The sequence below is a fragment of the Octodon degus genome, unplaced genomic scaffold, assembly GCF_000260255.1.
Source record: "Octodon degus isolate 3935 unplaced genomic scaffold, OctDeg1.0 scaffold00043, whole genome shotgun sequence".
Lineage (NCBI taxonomy): Eukaryota > Metazoa > Chordata > Mammalia > Rodentia > Octodontidae > Octodon > Octodon degus.
Window position 1 is genome coordinate 13,177,145 of NW_004524619.1, and position 22,328 is coordinate 13,199,472.

The 22,328-nt window shown below is 43.6% G+C and overlaps 1 protein-coding gene across 1 annotated transcript in view; it reads right to left on the reverse strand.

Annotated features, from left to right (window-relative positions):
• Fhit (fragile histidine triad) overlaps window positions 1-22,328 on the reverse strand; it is a 407,319-nt gene that overhangs the window by 90,939 nt on the left and 294,052 nt on the right. The window contains exon 5 of the mRNA XM_012514830.1: window positions 13,348-13,446. Within this exon, the coding sequence (XP_012370284.1) occupies window positions 13,348-13,446 (99 nt within the window). The remainder of the gene's footprint in view (window positions 1-13,347; window positions 13,447-22,328) is intronic.

Below are 22,328 nucleotides of genomic sequence, written 5' to 3' on the forward strand. Positions count from 1 at the left end.
GAAAGAAAGAAAGAAAGAAAGAAAGAAAGAAAGAAAGAAAGAAAGAAAGAAAGAAAGAAGATTACATAGTTTTAATAGTTCCTAAGTGCCTGATTTTTGCTGTTAATATAAATGCTAACTTTAAAATTTTTCACTAACTGTAACTAAAATAGATAAATTGAGAACTTAATAATATTGATCTAATATTTAAAGCTCTTGAGAAATATACCAATTGTGTTTTTCAGCAGACTCTTTTGAGTTCTCTTTCTATGTAATCATACTGTCCACAAGTGACAGTTTTATTCCTACCTTTCCACTCTGTCTGCTTCTTGTTTCTGCCTTATTGCACTAGCTAGGACCTGGAGTTCCACGTGAAACAGAAGTGCGAACAGCGAATACGTTAATCTCATTTACATTTTCAGTTGGCTAGTGATCAACTGCACACTGAAGAGTTTCACTTTGAAGTCTAAATTACATTCTAGTTTTTTCCCCAGATATTTTGTATCTATTAAGATAGGTATTTCATTGGGTCAATAATTTGTTTACTTTTACTAAGCTGGCCCTACCATTTTCCCCTCTACTAACCAGGGGAATGACATTGTTTGACAGCCTGATATACACCTGAAATTGCAGTGGTCATTACGTATTGTTCTTTTCATTAATTGTGTGTATATGTGTACACAAATTGCTACCTACTGACCTGTTGCCTTTTAGGACTTTGGCATTTATTTTCATATGTAATCAGTTTATAGATTTCCTTTCTACACTGTGTTTGTTGAGTTCCTTTGCGTGGTGATGGATATAATCAGTTGGATTGTGGAAAAGGCTCTTTAGCTCCTGGTTCTGGCAAGATCTGAGTAAGGTGCTTATTTATTTCTTCATTGACTGGTAGAATTTATAGTAATGCTGTATGGGCTTCATAATTTATGTTTTGGAAGGGCTTTTATGCAAGTTCAACTATTTAATCATCAAATTACCCCTATTTTAATTTTCACCTTTGCCAGTTTGGGTAAGCCATATTTTATTTTCAGAATTTGTCTATTTAATCCAAGTTCTCAAAGTTATTGCTCTGAAGTTATTTCTTGTGTGCTTATTATTTTTGGTGATTGCCATATCTATAAAGAAATTTGCCTGTTTGTCTTAACAAATCTTCTCAAAAAGCATGTGTTTGATTTCAAGGGGGCATTGGTCATCGATCATTTCAATTACACTTAAGTCTTTTGTTTTATTTTTCTTTACTATATCCTTTCATACAACTTTGTGTTTCTTCTTCTAATCGTTCTATAAAGATGCTTAGAACATTAATTCTCAGCTTTTATTTTCCTAAGCATAATTATAAGTAGATCATCCTCTAAACATGTGTCCTGATGCACAAGTTTTGCTCTTCTTTATTCAAGATCATTTCTACTTTCTGCTTGATTTCTTCTTTTTCAAAATTCCTTTGGTGTGTGTTGGTAGTGTCAGTCTATGTTCAGCTGGTCCTGTCACTTTTGGGCCTGTGGCCAGGCAGCACAGCATGGTGAGAGCATACGGTGAGCCAGAGATAGTCTTCTCATGGGATGGAAGTGATAAGAAAAAGGGATCAGCCAGGGTCCCCTGATCCCCCTCAGGCACGCACCCTAATTACCTAACTCTGCTCACTGCGCGCCACCTCTTCAAATTTCCACCATCTTACAACTGTATCGAGTTAGAGACGACACTTTTACACACAAGCCTTCACAGAACAAATAGATCAAAACTAGATCATTTGTGGACTGCATAAATGTGGTGGATAATACAATGTCTAGCTTGGAAGCTACTCTCTTTGGCTCTTCAGAGATGGCCTTTCAGAGATTTTTGACTTTTATTTGTATTTTCTTGTTGTTGGTAGTTTTGATCTAATTGTATTCCTCTGAAAGTCAGTACTTTGTTAAAAACAAGCAAACAAACAACCCCTCTCAAATGTAGTAGCTTTCTCTTTGCCTCAGAGTTTCTGCACCTTCACTGTGACACATCCAAGTGTGGGGTCCATACACTCTGCTCTGCTTTTGGTGTACTCTTCAATGTCTTGATTGGCAGCTTTTCTCAGTGTTGAAAAGTCAGAAGCAACTCTTTAAAAATAACTTTTCCTGAGGCTGTTCTCTCTCCCTGTGGGATTGTGAATAAATATCTCTTAGTCTTTCTTACTGTACCTTACTTTTGTACCTGCTTATTCTGTCACTCTCCTCTTACCTCTCTATATTCACTCTGATATTCTCTTGACTATGAAAGAATGTGCCGATGAATTAATTTGTTGGGTTAATGCATTTCTTAGTTCTGTAACTTCTATTTTGTTCTATTCCTTTTTTGTAGATTCCATATTTTTGCTAAATTTTTAAAAATTCGATCTCTTCTATTTATGAACAAGTAAACAGTTCTTTTGACGTCTGCGCATGATAATTTAATTTCTAGGCAACCTGGGATTCTGCTCACATATGTATTGATTTCTCATTCAGCTCAGGCTTCCATATTAAAATACCTTAGAAAAAGTGGTTTAAACAATAGAAGTCCAGTGTTGCTAGTTCTACAGCCTGGGAAGTGTATCATCAAGGTTCCCCAAGGCTGGCTCATCCTGAGGCTACTTTGCGTGGATTTCAAGGGGGCACCAGTGTGTTGGATTCTCACAGGACCTCTTCTATGAGTGAGCACAGAGGGAATCTCCTCGAAGGGGTCCTCGCCCATGCTGGACTCCATCCTTCATCTATCACCTCTCCAGGACTTCACTTTCTAATGCCACCTCATGGGGCACACGCCTTTGGCACATGCATTTGAGGCTGGGACCCAACCTTCAGACCATAACGATTTGTTTCTGTACACAAGCACACACACATTCTGGGCATTCTATTCGGAAGTAAATTGTGGAAATAAATTAAAATCTTTTTGGATTTTTTTTCTTTTTCTTTTCTTTTCCTTTTTTTTTTTTTTTTTCATTTTTGGTGGTCCCAGGGATCAAACTCAGAACCTTGTGCTTGCCAGATAAGCACCTATTCCACTGAGCTATCTTCCCAGCCCCTGGATATTATTTTCTGTTACAGTTGATCTTCTTTTTCTGTTGCAAGTGTCCAGTGGAGTAGAAATTGGGAATCTCCTTAGTTTAATGTTCAGGACATCGTTTTTCAGCTGCCCAGATGGCCTGAGTTTGGGCTGCTATTGGTGGAGGAGCTGGTTCACTCTCACTCCAAGGGTGAATTCTCTTGGGTTTTAAATTCCCAGCTGGTGTGGAGCTTTAGCAAAGACTCTATCACTGATAAAGGCTAGTGCTACAAGTTGTAGCTAAAAACATAGTGTTTAAATTAAAAATTATTTCAGCAAGAGACACATTGTTACTAACCCCTCAAAATACTGCCTTCACCTTGAGCATCCCTAGCCCATCATTCTTGCCATTTTTTGAAGCAGTGCTGCAAGTCCGTTGTTGTGAACGTCTTTAGCTGTGCTGTCGTGGCTGCCTCTATCTCCTGAGCTGATTCAATACGTTCACCTCTTATGATCACTTCACCGTGGGAAAGAGCCAGAATTCACCAGGGCCCAGATCCAGTGAATAAGGTGGATCAATACATGCCAAAATCTTTTTGTAGTTCTTGCTTTTGTTGGGTGGCAGCAGCAGCAGAATTCACCTTATTTTTCATCATGCCTCTTAAGACAACTGACAGAAAAAAGTTACAACAGCTTAAGAAAGGCATAAGCATATTTGAAGCAAGGGGGAATATTTTCAAGGGGACCTATGTCAGTATCTTTTACTGTATTTTTTTTAAATTTGAGCATCCACTGTGGTTCCTGATCAACACCTGTATCTGCCTGTTTGGGACCCACCTCTGTCCACACCAGGGGAAAAGCAGTCCTCGCCGCTGGGCTGCCCTCTCCAGATGTCATCCCTTAGCCCTACACGTTGCTGCTCCATTGTTACCTCTGATGTATTTTTAAAATTCTGCGTGGATTTTCTAGTGAAACACAGTGGGTGGTTTGAGTCAAATTATTGGGTCTGTTAATAATAGAATCACAAGTTATATTTTATCTTTTCTTGTTGGGTAGCCTAAAACCTTCCTTCTTTGTTTTAGTTTTCATTAGTACTTTAACTGATTTCTCATGATCTAAGCACTTCTGTGACTTATGCTATTCAAAATATTAAATCACAGAGAAAATAATGAGTCTGGAAGGCTGGAATGATGGCTTCCCACCTGTTGTGCTGTGTTATGCTTCTGTAAGAACCCAAGGGCGTAAGGAAAATGCTTTCTTCATTGTTTTGTTCACAGATAAGGAAAGTGATATACGAAAGCCTGGTGGGTCCACATCCACAGGCTGAGTTTAGTGGCAGCTGTGGACCAGAAGCCACTATGTGCTGTTTAAAGCTATTCCCAGGTAAGGGCAAACCTCGAATGGCAGACAAGATTGCTCAGACAGCATTATGAAAATATACAGTCTTTTCTCTTTAATGGGTAGTTCTCAGGGCACTTTCACTGGTAGTTAGGATAACTGATTGTGCTTTTGGATGCGGGGGTAGATGAAGACACACTGGGGCATAATTTTTTATAAAACTATAGCTATTTGTTTATCAATCTTTTCTTTTCAACACACCGCAGAAAGTTCTGTGTGAGGTCCAGTGCAAAGGTTTGCTCCCAGAAAGCACGACCGCCACCACTGTGATTTGTCCTCTTGGTTCTAGAATATTTACATGAGGCCTCAATAGAAAAAGCAAGGTCTGCCTTGTGTAGTGTTGTGGAGTGATAATACTGAAGCAAAATAGGCAGATTGGTGCCATGGGCCTCAGGAAGGGAAGGAGCAGGTGGCAGGCATTCGTGCCTTGAAGGAGTTTGGTAGAGGAAAGCACAGGGATGCCCTTAGGAAGGCTTCACCAGCAGCCTTGCCCTGTCTTTGCTTGGTGTCTCCCTTCTTTGGAGAACAGCTGTATCTCAGTTACCCTGGAAGGAGAACACATGGGAAAGACGGCAGCTGGGGGAAGAGAGGGCACAATGTGTGTATTTGGGTTGGTGTCTCATTTTAGTCATTACACCAAAGAGGTGGCGCTATTTTAATTTTCAAGAGTTCTCCTCTTTGTCCTTTCTTTTTCTTTATGTGTTTTTGACTTTAATCAATAAAATACAGGCTCCTTTACCCACCACTTATGAATCAGAGGCAGTGCGACGTATTTCACTACCTTGTAGATCACAGGAGAGGTTTTGTAAGACCAGAAGGGTTGTCTTCCGAAGCTGCTTTTGCTAGTGTAGCCTGCATGGACAACCCACGTTGAGCACCTCTGTGATAATCTGAGCGAGGCCTCGCATGTCAAAATAATGGAGCATTTGCTATTTCAGAGGTGACCAGAGGACTTTCAGACAAAGGATCAAGCGGTGCATAAATATTAGCTATTAATGATGGGGTCAAAGATCATGAATGTGAATTTTTATTGCCTTTCTTCATGCTGACCTCCCATGCACACCACATGAGCCTTTGTCCCTGCCTTCCAAAGACAGATGAGCACACTGGAAGAAAGGGCTGTAGCAGAGTGGAGAGGAGCAAATAAATAAAAGGAAAAAATGTCCTGAGAGTGAGCTGTTTTGGTTTGGAAAGTTTTATCAGACAAGAGCATACAGATTAATCTGCATCCCTCTGATCCCAGAGATGAAGAGGAAGATAGCAGGCCTTATTTTATTATGATTTTTCAATATGCAAGTAAAACCTAAAACTCTTAAAAAAATGGTTTTCTTTCTTTCTTTCTTTTTTGGCTATTTGAATTTCTTTTTTTTCTGCAAAAACCTCTGTGCTGATGGACTGTGTAGTTTTGAAATTTATAAAGACCATGATTAATTTAGGGACAGTAGTCACTACTATTAACTACTATTAATAGAAGAGATGATCTCAATTAAAGAAAAAGTTCTTCAGATTTTATGGCCATCATGGGCCCCTAGAAACCTTTTGCCAAAATGATGAGATCCATGTCAGCGGAAGTTGGGTGAAAGACTTTTAAAGCAATCAGACTGCACGGAAAACTCATTTTTGAACTCTGGGATGGACATTCTCCCAGAATGTTTCCAAAGGGAGCTTGTTACAGTACAGCTGGATGGTTACTGTTTTGAGTTGTGATAAAATAAATCATTTAATGGGACATTAGATGTAATGATTTTTAAAGTGTCCATGCTTCTATGGCTTATCGTTTGCAATGTGGGCTGTGGGGACTTGGTTTATATTTATTGAAGCCAAGTAGAAGAGTCTTTAATTCTTTGCTACTGAAATGAGATCCTGCAGTCGTAATCCACACAGAATGGGGGAGGGGCAGAGTGATCCTCCTGAACAAGGTCAACAGAAGGAAAAGTGAAGCTAAAATAGCTGCCCATGCTTCTTTTAAAATAATAGGTTCATGGGCCAGCCAAATAGCTCAGTGGATTAAAGTGCCTGCAAGCAGGTGCAGGGGCAGGGGTTCGATCCTTGGGTCTGCCATGCCAGGACCGCCCCCAGGGCACGCTGAGATGGCAACTGAGACTGGGCGTGGTGGCTTGGGCCTGTAATCCCAGCTCTTGGGAGGCCTTAAACAAGAGGATCACTATGAGTCCGATCTAGTAGTGAGACCCTGAACACCCTGTAGAACCTTCCGTAAAATACAAAAATAAATAAATAAATAAATAGATAAATAAAATTATAGGTCCTTTTTCTGGCAAAGAGGTTTGGGACAATTACAATAGTTCTCCCCTTAAGGAAGGCAATTTTCTACTCCCCGTTAAGAAAAGCCCGCTACCCATCAGTTTTGCATGGCAGTAAGAGCTCTGGCCAACACTTCTGTGGATCTTGCTAAGACTCCAGGTGGGGAGCACCCAGTGGGCTCAAGATGAGGCTGTCAAGAGGCTGAAGTCAAAACACTCCCTCAAGAAACTGTGAGAGCGACGGCTTCCCGAGTCCTTCTCCTCAGAGGCAGCTTGCACTGGGAGTAGCTCTTCTCTGAGGTCAAATCTTTCCCATGGAGGTGGGGATTTTTCCCATTTGGGGGTGGAGTTCAAAGGGGGCACTTTCAAGGCTGGACCAGGTTTCTGACCTCTTTCTCATCTGCCTTGGCTGCCCATGGCTATAAATGTGGCTCAGTGGCTCTGACAGTGGTCACTTTTTAAGCATGGCAGTGTTGACATTTTTCTTGACAGTACATTTGTATCTCCTAACAGTGTTACTTGAGGCTAAATCAGTTGCTTTGAGATTGCACTATGTTCTGATGAGTAAATGAAAAGCAACCAATTATCTATAAAATAATGACACATACAGAGGAGAGTTTGATAAATTACAAGTGAAGTCTGCTGACACTCTGAGGTGTGGAAACCTATCTGGCTACTCATCAGAGTTGGGGTGATGCTTAAATATTTTACAAGATACCCCAGTCAATTCCAGTGGGAATAAGGAAATGTCAAAGTCTTGCCCAATTTCACCCAAATTGTTTCTTTAAAATTAAATAAAAATCCTATCACTGGCACGTATAGGCAGCACATCCACCTGTTAAATACCTGTATAATGAATCACCAGGCTCCAGGAAGGAGGCAAGGAGAGATAAGAAATGCAGTTTCACTGTTATCTAATGTGATTTAGAAGGACTAAAAGAGCCATTGCAAAACCCCTGTCTCGGAAATCAGCCCAGAATGAGGGGAACCAATGCATAAATTCATCCAGGCGAAGAGTAGATGCTCAGTTCCTGGAACTGAAAAATCACCAACCTCATCGGGGACCTGTCGGATGGAAGGGAAGCCAAGCATGGCTTCATCCAGCACCCGGGGGACTGCTGACCTCCGTGGGCGCGGCAGAGGCCAGTCTGGCTTTCACTGTTGTGCAAGAAACTGCCATTCAGAGTTGTTTCCTGCTACACAAGGGATTCAGAGAGTGGTGAAAACACCCAAACTCCTGCTGGGTTATTTGGGAGGACACCGAGAAGTCCTCTATACCACCAGGCTAGGCTGGTGTTGGTCCCTTGATGGGTCCCAGAGGCTGAGGAGACAGCTTACAGCTGTGAAATGATTACCTCTGTGGTGTTGGAGGCACTCTTGTGCTGAAGATTAATCCAGATTTATACATAAAAAGTATGCAGTTCAGGGGTTTCTCCTTAACAAGGCATTGCTCAGTGTATGAGTAGCAAGCGTCCACTCCAGAGCAGCTCTGTGCCTATCAGAGTCTTTGGTTTTATAGAGGGCATCACGGGTGCAGGTGTTCATATTTTTCTCTGCAATCCTTTGGTTTGGAAGGTAGACTCTTGGGAAGCAGAGTGTCAAAGTAAAGGCCTAGAAACTGATCTCCTAGGAGAAGGAGTGATTTCAAACAGGTCTACTCAGCCGAGAGACTCAGTCTGGCCCCGAGAGGTAGTGGTACATGAATTCCTACCTGGCATATCCTCCATCTGGGTCCCAAGTAGTGACTCCTCCCCCTTCAGCCCTAAGCCGGCTGACTCTGGTTCTCCCCATGAACCTTGTCATTTCTATTATGTGCAGTGAAAAAGACAAAGTCCTGGCACAGTGGTTGGAATAGATTGGAACTCAACTTGTTGTTGATTTGGATGAAGACTTCCACAGTCATTTGTCCCAAAGTGGGAATCACAGCCCTGTTTGAGTTAACCACAGGTGATCTCTGTGTTTCAGAGTACGTTATTCTCTCTTAATCCTTCTCAGCAGGTGACGTGGAAGGTTTTCACATCTCAGGTTGCTGCTGGAGGCAAACATCTAGCAGTGGCAGCCTCACTTTTAACCTCAGCCCTGCCAGCAGCAGAGAAGCAACCGTGTCAGGTGGAATTTTATTAGCACTGTTTTTACTTTAATATTCATTTTCGGGCTCACCTTCTAATTATAAGCAGTACTTTTTATCATCGAGGCTAAGATACATTTTTTGATGAATGTACTGAAATTTAAAAAGTGAATCCAAGAAGCAATATGTATTGCCCTAGGTGGCCATGAGGATAAAGAAACTCTTGGCAAGATGAGAATGCATAAAATTTGGAAAGCACTGTACCCAGTAAAGGTCATATCATGTGGGCAAATGGCCAGACGATGGGGAGAGGGGTTGGAGGAAAACCTGACTGAAAGTTGGAGTCAGCACCATGGGAAAATCTTGCACGGAGAGCCAAGTGAGCTGGTGAGAGTTAGGGCCTGCTTGGGCTCCTCCTGCCTGGCTGCAGAACAGCCAGGCAGGTGCTGGAAAGGGTGATAGTAGTACAGCTGGCAAGGAAAGCCAGCAGAGAAGGAGAAGAGGGCTGTCTTCACAAGGAGAGAGGAGGTAAGCAGGTAAAAGCAGAGCCTAAAAAGTCTTACTCAGCTATAAAGAAAGATAAACTGGAAGCCTTTATAGGGATGCAACTGGAGACCTTACTCAGAACTGAAATAAATCAGACCCGCATGTGTAAACATCGTATTGTCTCCCGAGAGTGAGAACCTGAAACATTAAATAAAATCTGAAAGATACAATAGATACTGTGAAAGGGAAAGAAACTGTCCAAAGGAAAGGAAGAACTGGGGTGAGGGAAAGGAGAAAAGAAAGAAGGAAGGAAATATAGATGCTAAGACAACTGTGCTACTAATTTCCGTTGGCTTATTGAAAGGAACAGTTATAATGCTTTAAAAAAATTTGACATGCTTATATGTGGTAATCTGAGCAACTACTCGGAAGATAACAGCCATTGTTGATTTCCTATCATCTTGGTTTGAGATTCATATCATTGTCATTTTTATGCTCTTAAAGTAAAATTTAAACACGGAGAAAAAACACAAAAGAATAGCTGTGAGTGCAGGAAGGGCTGGGCTCAGGAGATGGACGGGCTGGAGGACGGAGCCCTGCTAGTGGGAAGGCAGTACACAGAATGGGAATGTGGCTTGTGGTTCTACCATGTGGGATCAAATGTGGCGCCACCCAGCAGCCATCTGCCTGAGAAGAGCACTAACATCACTGAACCCTGGTCTGCTCATCACTTGTAAGGCGGGATAACGGGATGCGAGCTCTGCTTGCAGTTCTCAGTACGAGCCTGCCACGGCCATCCACCGGAGGCCACGCTCCACACTGCTCCCGCTGAGCACTGAGCCATCCTGCAGAATGAGCTCCACCCAAGTCTCTAACTTGCTTTGCCTGAGCTGAGCGTCTAATCGGGAAGCCTAGAGGGGCCAAGTTACTCTGAACTGCAGGCAAACAACAGATATACTTAGGTGTAGGCATGTCCGCATGTTCTATGATTGCTCTACTTTTAGCAAATTTCAGAATTTACGAGGACCATTTAACACTGTATGCAAATCTGGGGTATGGCTACATGAGTTGGGAGGAGGGTGTTTGTCAGGGCATCAGGAAGACTAACCTAAGGACTGAGTTTCCTACAAAAGATAACGTGTCTGCTTCCATCTCCCTTTGTCCTTATAGTATACTAGAGAGTACTGAAGCATATTTAGTCCCATCATCTATCAGGATATGGTGATGCTCTTAACAAAAGGTAAGGACCCCAAGTCTACCTCTCCTGTGCCCATGGTACGAGTTGGGTGCTCCATTATCACTCTCAGTCTCACTCCCCACACTTGGCTTCTCTGGAAGTGATTCATTTTGTATGTAAACAAAGCCCCTTAAACTGAGGCACAAATATTTATTTGAAAGCACACTGGGCCAGCTGCTGGGGTGGTGCAGACCCCAGCACTCTTCCATCTTTGACAAAACTAAACAAAAAAGGAGATACAAAGGAAGGACCCTTTTGTATCTGTGTATACAAAATAGTTAGGATAGATATACAGCTACTTTCTCTTCATTCAATGAGAAGAAAGATTTGTACTAACAGTGTTTGGACAGGATATCATGTCTGCATCTTGTACTATGAGTAACTGCTATGAATACAATAATATGCAATGTATTAATTATTGAAACTGTCCTATTGTTTTTGAAACTGTCTCATTGCTATTTGTTTCTCAATAAAATTAACTTTAAAAAGAAAACCTAGAACAAAAAAATAAAATGAAAGAAAAAAAGAAAGAAAAAGAAAGCACACCGTTAGGGTAGCAGTAGTTTGTAAGACTTTAGGGCAAATGTCTTCCTGGAAAGACTTAGAATGCAAGTGAATTTACCTGGAAGACAGAAAATATCAGGCCTGAAGCCAAGGTAGAAGAAAAACTGACAAAGTAAAGCACACAGACATCATGAGTTTTAACTTTAGATATTCCTAAAATATCCAGAAAACAAATTCCAAGACAGACCTTTAGGATTCATCCAGCAAGCCTCAAGAAAAGCCTAGAGCTTTCTTGCCTCTACTTGAAAATACCCACTGGATAAGAAATCCATAAAACAAATCTACCCTAGATCAAGTCTGAAGATCTGGGCCCCCCCACTGCACAGGGCACTCCAAAATGAAGATCTGTAGGGCTGTCCAAAGGAGTAGGACAGAGAGGGGGTGGCAGCCATGCTGTGTGGGTATGCTGATGCCATCAGTCCTTTCTTTAAAAGAACAGTGAGAAAGAAAAACAGCGAACCCAAATGAATGGTGGAGAAAAGATTAAAAATAAAATGTAACAGGCCCTTCTGTTGCACCACACTCTATCCTGACAGCCACTGAGTGGACAGGGAGGATGAAGGAAATTTTCTCCGGGCACAGACAGGGCACTGCCCTATACAGGGGCAGCGGTGGGGGACAGATGCTCTGGGTCCCTAAATAAGTAAAGTACAGGGGCTTGAGGAGAGAAAGCCCCCGAGATGTACATGCATTTTAAGATAGCTGATAAAGCCTTACATTTCAGAGTGCCAACAGGCCATCACAGTCCCCCCTACTCACAGGGGAAACGTTCCAAGGCTCCGGAGGGTGCCTGAAACTTGGGATAGAACAGAATTCTCTATATATTCAAACATATGTACTATGGTAACGTTTAAATTATAAATTCATCCCAGTAAGGGATTAACAATAAAAACTAATAACGAAACACGATAAATATAACAATATTCTGTAATAGAAGTTATGCAAAGGCAGGTTCTGTCAAAATACCTCGCTGTCCTGTTCTTACCCTTCCTGTCGAGATGGTGTCAGACAGCACATACAAGAAGCACCCTGGGCATCTCTCTGGCATAGCCAAGCTAACAGCAGCATCACTACTCCTGGGGTTGGCACCACTGTTAAGTAAAGTAAGGGCCACTTGGCCAGACATTCCGCGACGAACAGGCTACCCTATGAAAACAGCTGGACAAAAGGATGATTCCTGTTGTTGGTAGATGCAGTAGGAGGACCTACACTATATATCTTGTGATTTGTTCATTTCTAAAATGTTCCATTTAATGTTTTTCTTGGTACATGTTAATGGCACATCATGACGACGAGCGGATTTGGTGCATGCTCACAACACCTCTTACTTAATCCGTCTCTCATCCCCCTCCCTGCCCTCTGGCTCCCTCCTTCCGTCTCTTTGTCGACCTCCTTTTAATATTTTTGATCTATAGTTGACAGAGGGTAACTGAAACTGGAGAAAGCAAAGCCCTGGTTATACAATAACTATTTCCTAGCTAAAAAAAAAAAATCACAGCCGCTAAATGGTTGACACGTTTAGATGATGAAGTTTTCCTTTGCTATCACTATTTGTTCAATAACTTCCTCTTAAATTTGTATCTAATCTGTTTCAGCAATTTATAACATAAACATATTTATACTGAGGCCAGATGAAGAACAGCCTAACTCTAATTTAGAATTACCTGATTCAAAACGGGAGAAGAAATTATTTAAAGGAGAGGACTTTATCTGCAATCTGTGACCGCTAAAGAGGTATATTAAAATATAGGACAGCAGTCCAATTCGCATTTCAGATTAACAGTGAATGATCTTCACTCTAGGTGTGTCCTGATGCTGTACCAAAGCCTATTTGTGAACACATTTCAGAAGATCTGTGGGCCCCTTGCACTGAACACATACATGGTTTGCAGATGCATTTTGAAAAGAAGATTGGCTCTGTCTTTCCATATCAGTGACCTCCCAACACTACTGAAGAGTTAATCCTGTCAAGGCCCTTTTCCTGTATCCTGAGCTCCCTGTTGGCCAAAGCAAAAGAGACATGCAAAGGATAATTTACCCAAGAGTGACGACAGCTCCTAGGAGATGCAGGTGGACAGAGTGAGCCTGGCAGGGAGCTGACCTTGCAAACACTCAGCTCTGCATTCCTAGCCATCTGCTTCTTTGTGGATGGTGGAGAAAAGCACCTTTGGAGGACAGACTGGAAAGACCCTAGGGAAGGCCAGGAGGCCAGTCCAGAGGACTAGAGTCCTTGCAAACCTTGTGCACACCTACCCCAAGGGTCTATCAGTGAAGCTCCCCACTCTCATTTCCAGCTGGTGTCCCTTTCCTGAGGTCCCTGGAGAGTGTTGGGGATGGCAGAGTGCAGGCTTTGCCACTGTTACTGAAAAGCAGGCCCTGAGGACAGCTGCTTCGGCCACCATTTCTTCCTCTGGCCTCCAAGAGGCTGGGGTGTCTTCTTCCTCTTTGTCATGTTTCTCCAGCTTTGGGGAAAAACAGAGTAGGCTCATGAATAGGTTCTTGGCATCCGCTTGAATAAATGTTAGGGGAATGGAGGACTGTACGGAATTTGCATATTAGAGGCATATGTGTATACACAAATGTGTGTATTTTAACTGCCCAAATTTGAAAATTAGGTTTCACATAAGAGTTCCCATGTTTTAGCTTCTCATAAAATAACCAGATAATACTGCGCCACAGCTATTTGTTGTGTGGCAATGATCTGCTGAGGTTGGAACTGCTGTGCCAGATGGAGGTGGGGCGGGGCAGGGCGGGGCTCCTGGGGAGCATCCTCCCATTCCCCACAGCCCTCCCATGCTCTGCTTTTTTTGCTTTAGTAAGCATTATTCAACTTTTGAGGCATCTCCGGCCCTGAAAGTGTGAGCTTACCACCTACCCATGACTGCTCCTCCAAGCTGGCTTGTGGTTTACCTACTCCTTGCTCTCATTTAGCCTCTTATTTATTGACACAGGGACTTGCTACATAGCTCAGACTCATAGAGATCCTCCTTTCTCAGCCTTCCCATTGCTGGGATTACAGGTGTGTGCTACCATGCCCGGTTCTAGGGCCGGCACACTATGCAGTACTGGGGATTGAACTTGGGTCCTTGCGCTTGCCAGGCAGGAGCATAGACCACTGAGTTATCTCCCCAGCCTGATTTAGCCTCTCTAATATGAGCCATGTCCAGTTTTATTCTGTGAACCAAAACAATCTGAGAAAATTTACAATCAGCATAGAGTGGCTACGAATACTGAGTGAGAAACTGCTTTCCATTAAAAGAGGCTTTGAGCAGTGAAATGTTAAAAACTATGAAATAAGAAAACAACTTTAAAATTTACACTTAGTCTTACTCAAACGAGCTACTTTGAAATCTTCCTTAAGTACTGATACTTGTTTGCAAAACATCAGATTTATGGAGTGAATAGAATTTTATTTTTGTCAGAGGCAAGTTTTCAAGGGGGCTGTTTTGGAAAAGCGAACCCCTCTCCCTTAATCTCCTGTTGCAATAAATTGCACTCCATACACATGTGTTTCTTTGGTGTGGCTGTAAAGTGCTGAAGGGACAAGATGCTCACAGGCTTCACAGGGCAACGTCCTGGGCTAAGGCAACCCAGACGCACACGTAACTGGCACAGCAATGCTGGCTAACAGGTGCGACGCGAGGGGCAGTTTCTCTGGCATGCATTATATCATCTTACCTTGCTGTAGCCCCTTAGGAAGGTGCTAATTAACCCCACTTATCAACATGAAAACTGAGATTTGGGCAAACTCATTCCCTGTGAAAAACCATTCACATAGGTGGCAGCAGGTAGCCAGGGTCGTCCCCAGCCATTTTTACCGGAACCTATCCTGCAGAGTACGTTCCAAGAACGGATGACTCTACAGACATTGTTTTTCTCCACCACTCGTATTCACCCAAAAGTCAGCTTGATTCTTAGAAAACAATGGTGTCAAGTCAACAGAAAGAATGCCAGCTAAACTAGAACAGTTCATTATCTCAGGCCCCGAACATCCTAACACTTTCCACAGGCTCCACCCCGGCAGCTGCAGCAGATGCAGAAGTTGTCCTGTTTATTTCAGAGGAAGCTTGGGGCAGAAGGCAGAGCGGTGCAGCCACAATAGCTGACTCTCCAGCTGAGCTCTGTTTCTCACACTGAGTAAGCAGGCGCCCAGCTGATTAGCATAGAACTCATTAGCATATAACTGAACCACAAATATGTTTATGAGGGTCGTGGATCTTCCTTTCAGAATGTGGCTGCCAGCACACTGGTTTTACATTTTGCCACACAGATTTAATTCTCCTTAGTGGGAGAAAACTGCATTAAGAAGTAATTTCCTTCCTTGCAGAGGCAGCTACGAGGCAGTTGCTGCAGGCAAGTCAGGCGGGATTACTATTCTACTCAAGAACTAATTTTCATTTTGATACTACCTTTAGGTCTGCTATAAATCCATCTTGTAATAGTTCAATGAGATGACAAAGAACAATGCAAAGCCTGGAAAATGTGGCCCCGCCGCTCGTGGTGCTGCCGTGAGAAGACACAGAAATCAAGCATTAAGTGGCCTCATCGAGACAGATCCTAGCAGACGAATCCAGATAATTCAGAGCCTGGGAACATTAATGCCTCCCTGGGTATTAGGCAGCCGTCTGTTATCGGCGTATGCCACACAGACGGCAGCGTTGGGCCAACATTTACAAGTTGTTTATGGGAAATAGGAAATAAAACAAAACTAATCATATTTGCTAAACTGCTGCACATGGTCTTCAAAACTTAAGAGACTTCCCTCCTAAACATGGGAGCATCTTTTCTTTAGAGCAGCTCAACCCTGGATGCCTGTTGAAATCACCTGGGAAACTTAAATATATATATCTCACCTCAGGGATGCTGGTTTAATGTGCTTGGGGCGTAAAAAGTAAAAAGTACTTCACAAACAGTTCCAAGGAGCACTCACCACCAAGAAGCCCTGCAATGGGGTGAGGGTACCTGTATGTACAGCAAGGTGTCATCCCCCCTAAAAACGGGCATCACCCTGGAGCCTGGGGGGTGAGTGGTGGAACCTCCCCCAGCATGCCAGACACTGCTGTCGCTCATGTCCCTTATGTGGAATGTGGGGTACTATTTGCACAGAGCTCACGTGTATTCTCTGGGATGCCTTACATCATCTCTAGATTACTTACAAAAGTGGGCATGGTGTAAATGTTATGGAAACGGTTGTTGTACTGTGCTGTTCAAGGATTAAGGACAAGGGAAAAACACAGACATGCTCAGTCTGGGTATAATCCCCTCTGCAAATATTTCCTATGCATGGATGATTGAAGCCACTGATGTGGAGCCCATAGATCTGGAAGACCCATTGTAATGCATCTGCCCCTAAGCCCACATCTGTGACCCTTTTTCCTGAATCAGATCTGCCCTTTGTAAACAGCTGTATAACTGCTTTTCTTCTGTTTGCCACAGGGCAGAGGAATGTGTGGGCCACGAGGCTTGTCTAAGCAGCATGAAGAAGCTGAGCCAGTTCAGGAGACTTTGGATGAGGCTGCAGTCTCTGCAGGAATGAGAGGCTGGGAAAGGCCTTGGCAGAGGAGACAAGTGTCCTAGATGGGCTGTCCAGGTGACCAGGAAATTAAGCAGGCTGCAGTTTTGTGATAGAGTTCCATTCCCACAGGCACGCTGCAAACTGACAGCTGTAGCCCACTGCCTGCAGCCCAGAGAGAAGCCTGCTGGTCCTAAACAGTAGCTATCCAAAAGGTACCACCTGCCTCGGAGAGCTACAACCAGAGTTTGATTCTTGCAAGAACTTTCCAGAGCACCTCAGCCTGCTGGAAGGGGAAGGTAGAGATTCTTTGTTACTAACCAGTTATTTTATGTTTCTGCAGTGCTGGCTCAACCACTGAAAAGGCCACCCATTGGGGAGAGTAGATAGTGAAAAGTTAGTTTCAGTGGAATGAGATTGCAAGGGAGATGGGTACTGGGCAGAGCTCACTAGCTGGAAAGGCTTTGAGGTGCTGCATTGACTTCACCAAGAAGCCGTGTCATAGCAGGAGTGGAGGGACAGGGAGTCAGCTAAGGCATGTCCCCGTGATGATGAGGTGTTGCCCACACTTTACACATGACACATGAGAAGAGTGGACTCCTTAACCTCCTTGTGCCTCAGTTGCCTTCTCTGTGGAACAACAGCTGTTACACTAGTGAGTGGCGACGTTCCAGACATAATCAAGTGGTGCGTAGAGTTTGATGCTGCCGATTTCCAACCACTGCCACAGCCACTATCACCACAGGCCGCATACCCTGTCCCCCTGACAGTGACCGCTGCCTACCCCACCGCACTTGTTTCCAGGAGTGTATGTTCTGTTACTGTCTTCACAGTACCCTCGCTCTCTTTTGAGCCCCACTACCCTGTAAAAGGACTAAAAGTAATGATGAGAATTCGGTCACAGCAACTAATCTTAATGTGACATCCGATTCTAAGGAGGGAATTTTACTCCTTCATTTCTGAAGTGACCCTCAATGATCCCTAGCTCTCAAGGTTGTTTTACAGAGTTGGATATTAGCACAGGCTCCCCAGAGGTTGAAGTTAAGGTCCTCGAGGAAGATCATGCGGTGAAGAGTAACTGTCCTAGAGACAGGGTCACCAGATTCAGCACATAAAAAGACTAAGACACTCAGTTAATTTTTCTTAGTATAAGAATGCCTCATATTATTCTGGCCATCCTCACACTAAAATGTTATTTGTTTTTTATCCAATATTCAGACTTAACCTAGCTTTCTGCCTGTCTGCCCACTGTTCCACCATGGTCCCCTGAGGAAAGTCTCAAGAAAGTACTGGGCTTACGTTTGCTCACTAAGCTGTTTTCAAGCCTGCCTGGCTGCTAAAACCAGAAAATCAGAGGAAACCGTCCAAAGAGAGAGAAAATTGAAGGTGAGCGTTGTGTGCCCTCTAGGATTATTGTTATTGCATAGAATCCAATGGAAATCACCATCGCTATTGTAAGTCCACAATACATCTGTTCCGAGACGGATACCTTTCCGTATTTTAATATCTCTGAACCCGAAACACATCCTTTAACCAACATTTGATTGGCAGTGCTTTTCCTTCTTGGGAACGCGTGAAATAAGGCCACGTTTGGACTGACTGCATTCCGTGTTCCATGCACTGGCGTTCTCCGTCTCTTCTCCCTGGGTTGTCACACAAGTCAAGGTGACAAAGCTCATTGCAAATGCTCAGCACCAAGGCTGATGCAAGACGTGCTACCTGCCTCCTGATGCAACAGCGAGAGGTAAAGTTGTTCCCAGAGGCACTCCGTTCTTCGGAGGAAAGGGGACACCAAAGCAACAAAGTTTTCAGGAAATTGAACTGAAGTCCTCACCCACATTCAACAGGGTGAGGCCTGTCACAGCCCTTGCAAGTGAATTCTACCTCTATGCAGCCTTGAGAATCAACTTAAAATAAAAAAGCACCTGCAGCCATCCCACTTCATCTGCTTGGAGTGACTTTTGGGGAAGGCAGTGTTAACAGTATTTCTGATTGAAGTACTGTATGTGTCAGTTTTGACACCTGGTTCCCTCCTGAGCCGTGAGTGTATTATTACAAGGTGTACGGGGGAATGATTAATTCCCTGATGCAGTGCTCCAGCTGCCTGGGCTATTGATGTTTTTATAGCTCTGTAATGGAATATGGTAGGAGAAAGGTTCACAATAATTTAAATGATTTTCAGGATTTGAAACTAACCGGTAATAAATGCCAAACTGCCTTCAGAAAGGAGGAAAACCAATTGGAGGCCCCTCTGGAAGGTGGATGAATACAGACTTGGGTGCTGGGAAATACTGTTATTGGTATCAGTTTTATAAGAATATGCACAGCAGAGAGTGTAAATAAAGCACTTTTGTGGGTTCATGGTTCTGTTTACATAGGAATGTGTATACATGATTTCCCAAAAGAAAGATAATGACAATGAATAGATAAGTAAACCTTCCTTTCTTGCAAGCTGGGCATTGAACCCAGAGTCTCTTGCTTGCTAGTCCAGTACTCTGTCACCAGGTTCTTCCCCCAGCTTTGTAAAGTATCGCTTTTGAGATAGTCTCACTATGTTGCCCAGGCTAAGCTCGAACTTGGGATCCTTCTGCCTCTGACTGCTGAGCGGCCCAGCAAAGGCTTTATGTTTTATAGGTCTGACTCTTGGTTTCCACTACTTTCCAAACAGCTAACCAATATTTGTTGAGCATATGTTATACCTACACTCTGTTTTGTGGTCTTAGGAAAGATATTTTGATAAATAAGTCAAGAATCTTTGTCTTTGGAGTGCTACCCCTCAAAAGAGGCAGAACAACTCATACTTTCATAAGTTATGAGCCAGGCTGCCAAAAGCATTGGGTTGGGAGTTTCACTGAAATGTTAGAATATCTCAGGGGGCGGGTATAATTCTTGCTACAGGAGCATCTGAGACTACCTTTTAAAGATCAGGGATTTGGACTGGGGTTAAAAGATGATGGGGACATTTTAAGGAAAAAATTGTTCTGGGCAGTAAGAATAGCTCCTGCAGACACACTGTGTCCCAGCTAGTCCTCCTGAAGCTTGGCTCAAGAAAGTAGGGTGCTAGGGTTTATGTCTAGGTGTGCCCCCAAAGCCTCATGCATGATGGGGAGGCTTCTAGGGTTTGTGAGTAATTAATGATTCAGTTGGGATTATGGGGGTGAGTGTTGCTGGGATTACGGGTGTGAGCACTGTGCCCAGCCTGGAGTAGATAGCCTGAATGCAAGCTAAGGGACACAGACTTGTTCTCTGTTGCCATTGCTGTACTACTGATCATTCCTTTTTGCTCTTGCTGTTTTGCTGTTTTTCCACCATGAACTTCTGCCCTTTGCCATGTGGCCTTGGAACCAGCTGGGTGTGGGCTGAGACCTCTACTAACTGTAAGCTAAATAAACCTTTCCTTCCTTCATTTTGAGTGGCAGGTATTTTGTCCTAGCGATGAAAGAAAAGTAAATGACATATAGGGCCGTGTGGCGGGAGGAGGGCTGCACCTGTGGGCGTAGGCTGGGGCTTTCCATCCCGTAAGAGTAGTTGTTCTGTTGATGACTTGAGAATATTCTTTGATCAACGTGTGGGAAACAAAATAATTTCACGTTACAAGAACTTTGAGGAAAAAATAAACAAATATAATGACATGCAAGGATGATAGATGGGGCAGGGCAGGTTCTAAGGGACAGCCTCCCAGTGGTTGAGATGTAAGGAGAAGGGATCAGTTAAAGCAGGGAACAGGAGGATCTCCAGAAGGGAGGAGTAAGCCCAGAGCCTCAGGGAAGCTCAGTGTGCAGAGTACTGGAGGAGTGGAGAGTCCTGGCAGCTTATATGATGGCAGAAATGCCGGATTTTAGTCTTGGTGAAATAGGGTCACTTTAGTTCGAAGCATGGCAGTAAAAGGACTGGTATAACTTCATAAAGAAGAACAGGGCTGGAGAACAAGAAGCAGACAAATTACTATTGTCAGATGGAACACACCAGTGCTGGGGTGGTGTGGCCAGCCCCTCAGCTAGCGTGGGTGCTACTGAGACAGCTCAGTGTAGGTGGTCTCCAGCAGGCAGCTGCTGGTGGAGCTCGTCCGGGAGTGCCCAGCACAGTGCCTCCTGGCACCCTCCCCTCTGCGCTCAGCCTTCGTGGAAATCACTCTGCGCCTGCCCAGATCCGCTTTGCTCTCTCGCATCTCACTTCCAAGTCCTCAGGCAGCCTTCCTGGACCAGTCAGCTTGGCACCCAGTCATGTCCGTGATTGGCAGCGTCTTCTCACCCACATAGCCCTCTGCCTGCTCTCTGTACACGGTCCCACCCGACAGCACCTTTTCTCCACGTCCCGGATGGAGCTGTCTCTAGAATGTCTTGGAGTGCTCGTGAGTCGCTCCTTGCTCCACCTAGGCTAGGAAATGGTCTTGCCTCAGACCTCCAGCTGTCACTTTTTTCTCTGATAGAACTCTTGGCTCCTTCAAATATTTCTTTATACAAAAATAGGCTCACTGCCTCCTGTCTTATACTCTGAGTAACAGCTAAACCCTGAAGACCTCTGTAGTTAGACATGTTCCTCTGAGTCTCTCTGTTCACTGTGAAAGTCCCAAGGCCCAGCAATTTGCCCATCTATAGAGAGAAATTCAGGTAATTAGCAGGGCATTCATCATTGGATTAGTTGCTGAAGCTTTGGCTTAAGCATAAGTTGCTTGAATAATAACAGATCTTATTGCTGCCTGAGGGGACAAAATGCTGAAATAAGCTCTTACATTAATTGGTGACATCCCATTTTCAAGGAGTAGAGAGTGTTAATGTTTAAGAATTTGTAGCCCCCCAAAATATTTATCAATAAGAAAATCATAGCACTGGAAAATAAATATGCCAAACCACTGTACTATAACAGAACTCAGTTGCTTATCCAATTATACATTAAAGTATCACATTGTCAAGCTGATTGTCAAAGCAGCAACCGAGACTACCAGTATCACGTTCTGGCCCAGACATGACTCAACTAACTGTGAATTATCTTGGTGCTTCCCATGAGCCTCGTAAAACCTGTGTGGATCAAAGTGGGCATTTCAAGTTTGCAGGGGCAGAGGCAGGCCTGCCATCGGAAAAAAATCACTGGAATTGATCGGACAGCCAAGCTTGCAGTCTTCCTTGGAAAGCTTGTTAGAAAAGCCTCAACAAAGAGCAACTGCAAATCTTGGTCCTGAGTAGAGTTGATTTTAATTAAAATATCAGAGTTACTTCCCTTCAAGAAGTCAGCAAAACTATCTGCAAGTGTGGAGGTGAGCAAGTGTGGAGGTGAGCCTCGAAGACCGGCCACACTGCCTCCTGCTGATGACATTTAAAGCTTTCTTTTTCTTTTTCTTTTCTCTTTTTTTCTTTCTTTTTGTCTTTTTGAGCATGGCCTTCAGCTCACTTTGTAGCCCAGGCTGGTCTTGAACTTGCAATGATCCTCCTGCCTCAGGCTCCCGCGTGCTGGGATTGCAGGTGTGTGCCACCACACTTCACTTTAGAGCTTTCTTAGAGGAAGACGACAGCACAGTTGAGTGGGACCCCAAAGCTGGGATGTGAGGGCCCCTATGGGACACCATATAGCTGAGCATTGTTCGTAGGACACCCCATTGCTAGCATTTCCTATTCAGCTTTCTGCAGTGAGCCTCATGTTTGTACAGGTTGGAACTGATTTCCAAAAGCAGCTGGGTGTGGTATTTCGGATTGAAACCCCATATGGCAATATCCTACTAACTAGGCTTTGCTGCAGAAAGTAATTGTATTCAGCACTTTTTGTGCTCTGCAAGTAATAAAAAGCCTTCAACAATATCCAATTTAGTTGTAAAAAAAAAAAAAAAAAAAAAAAAAA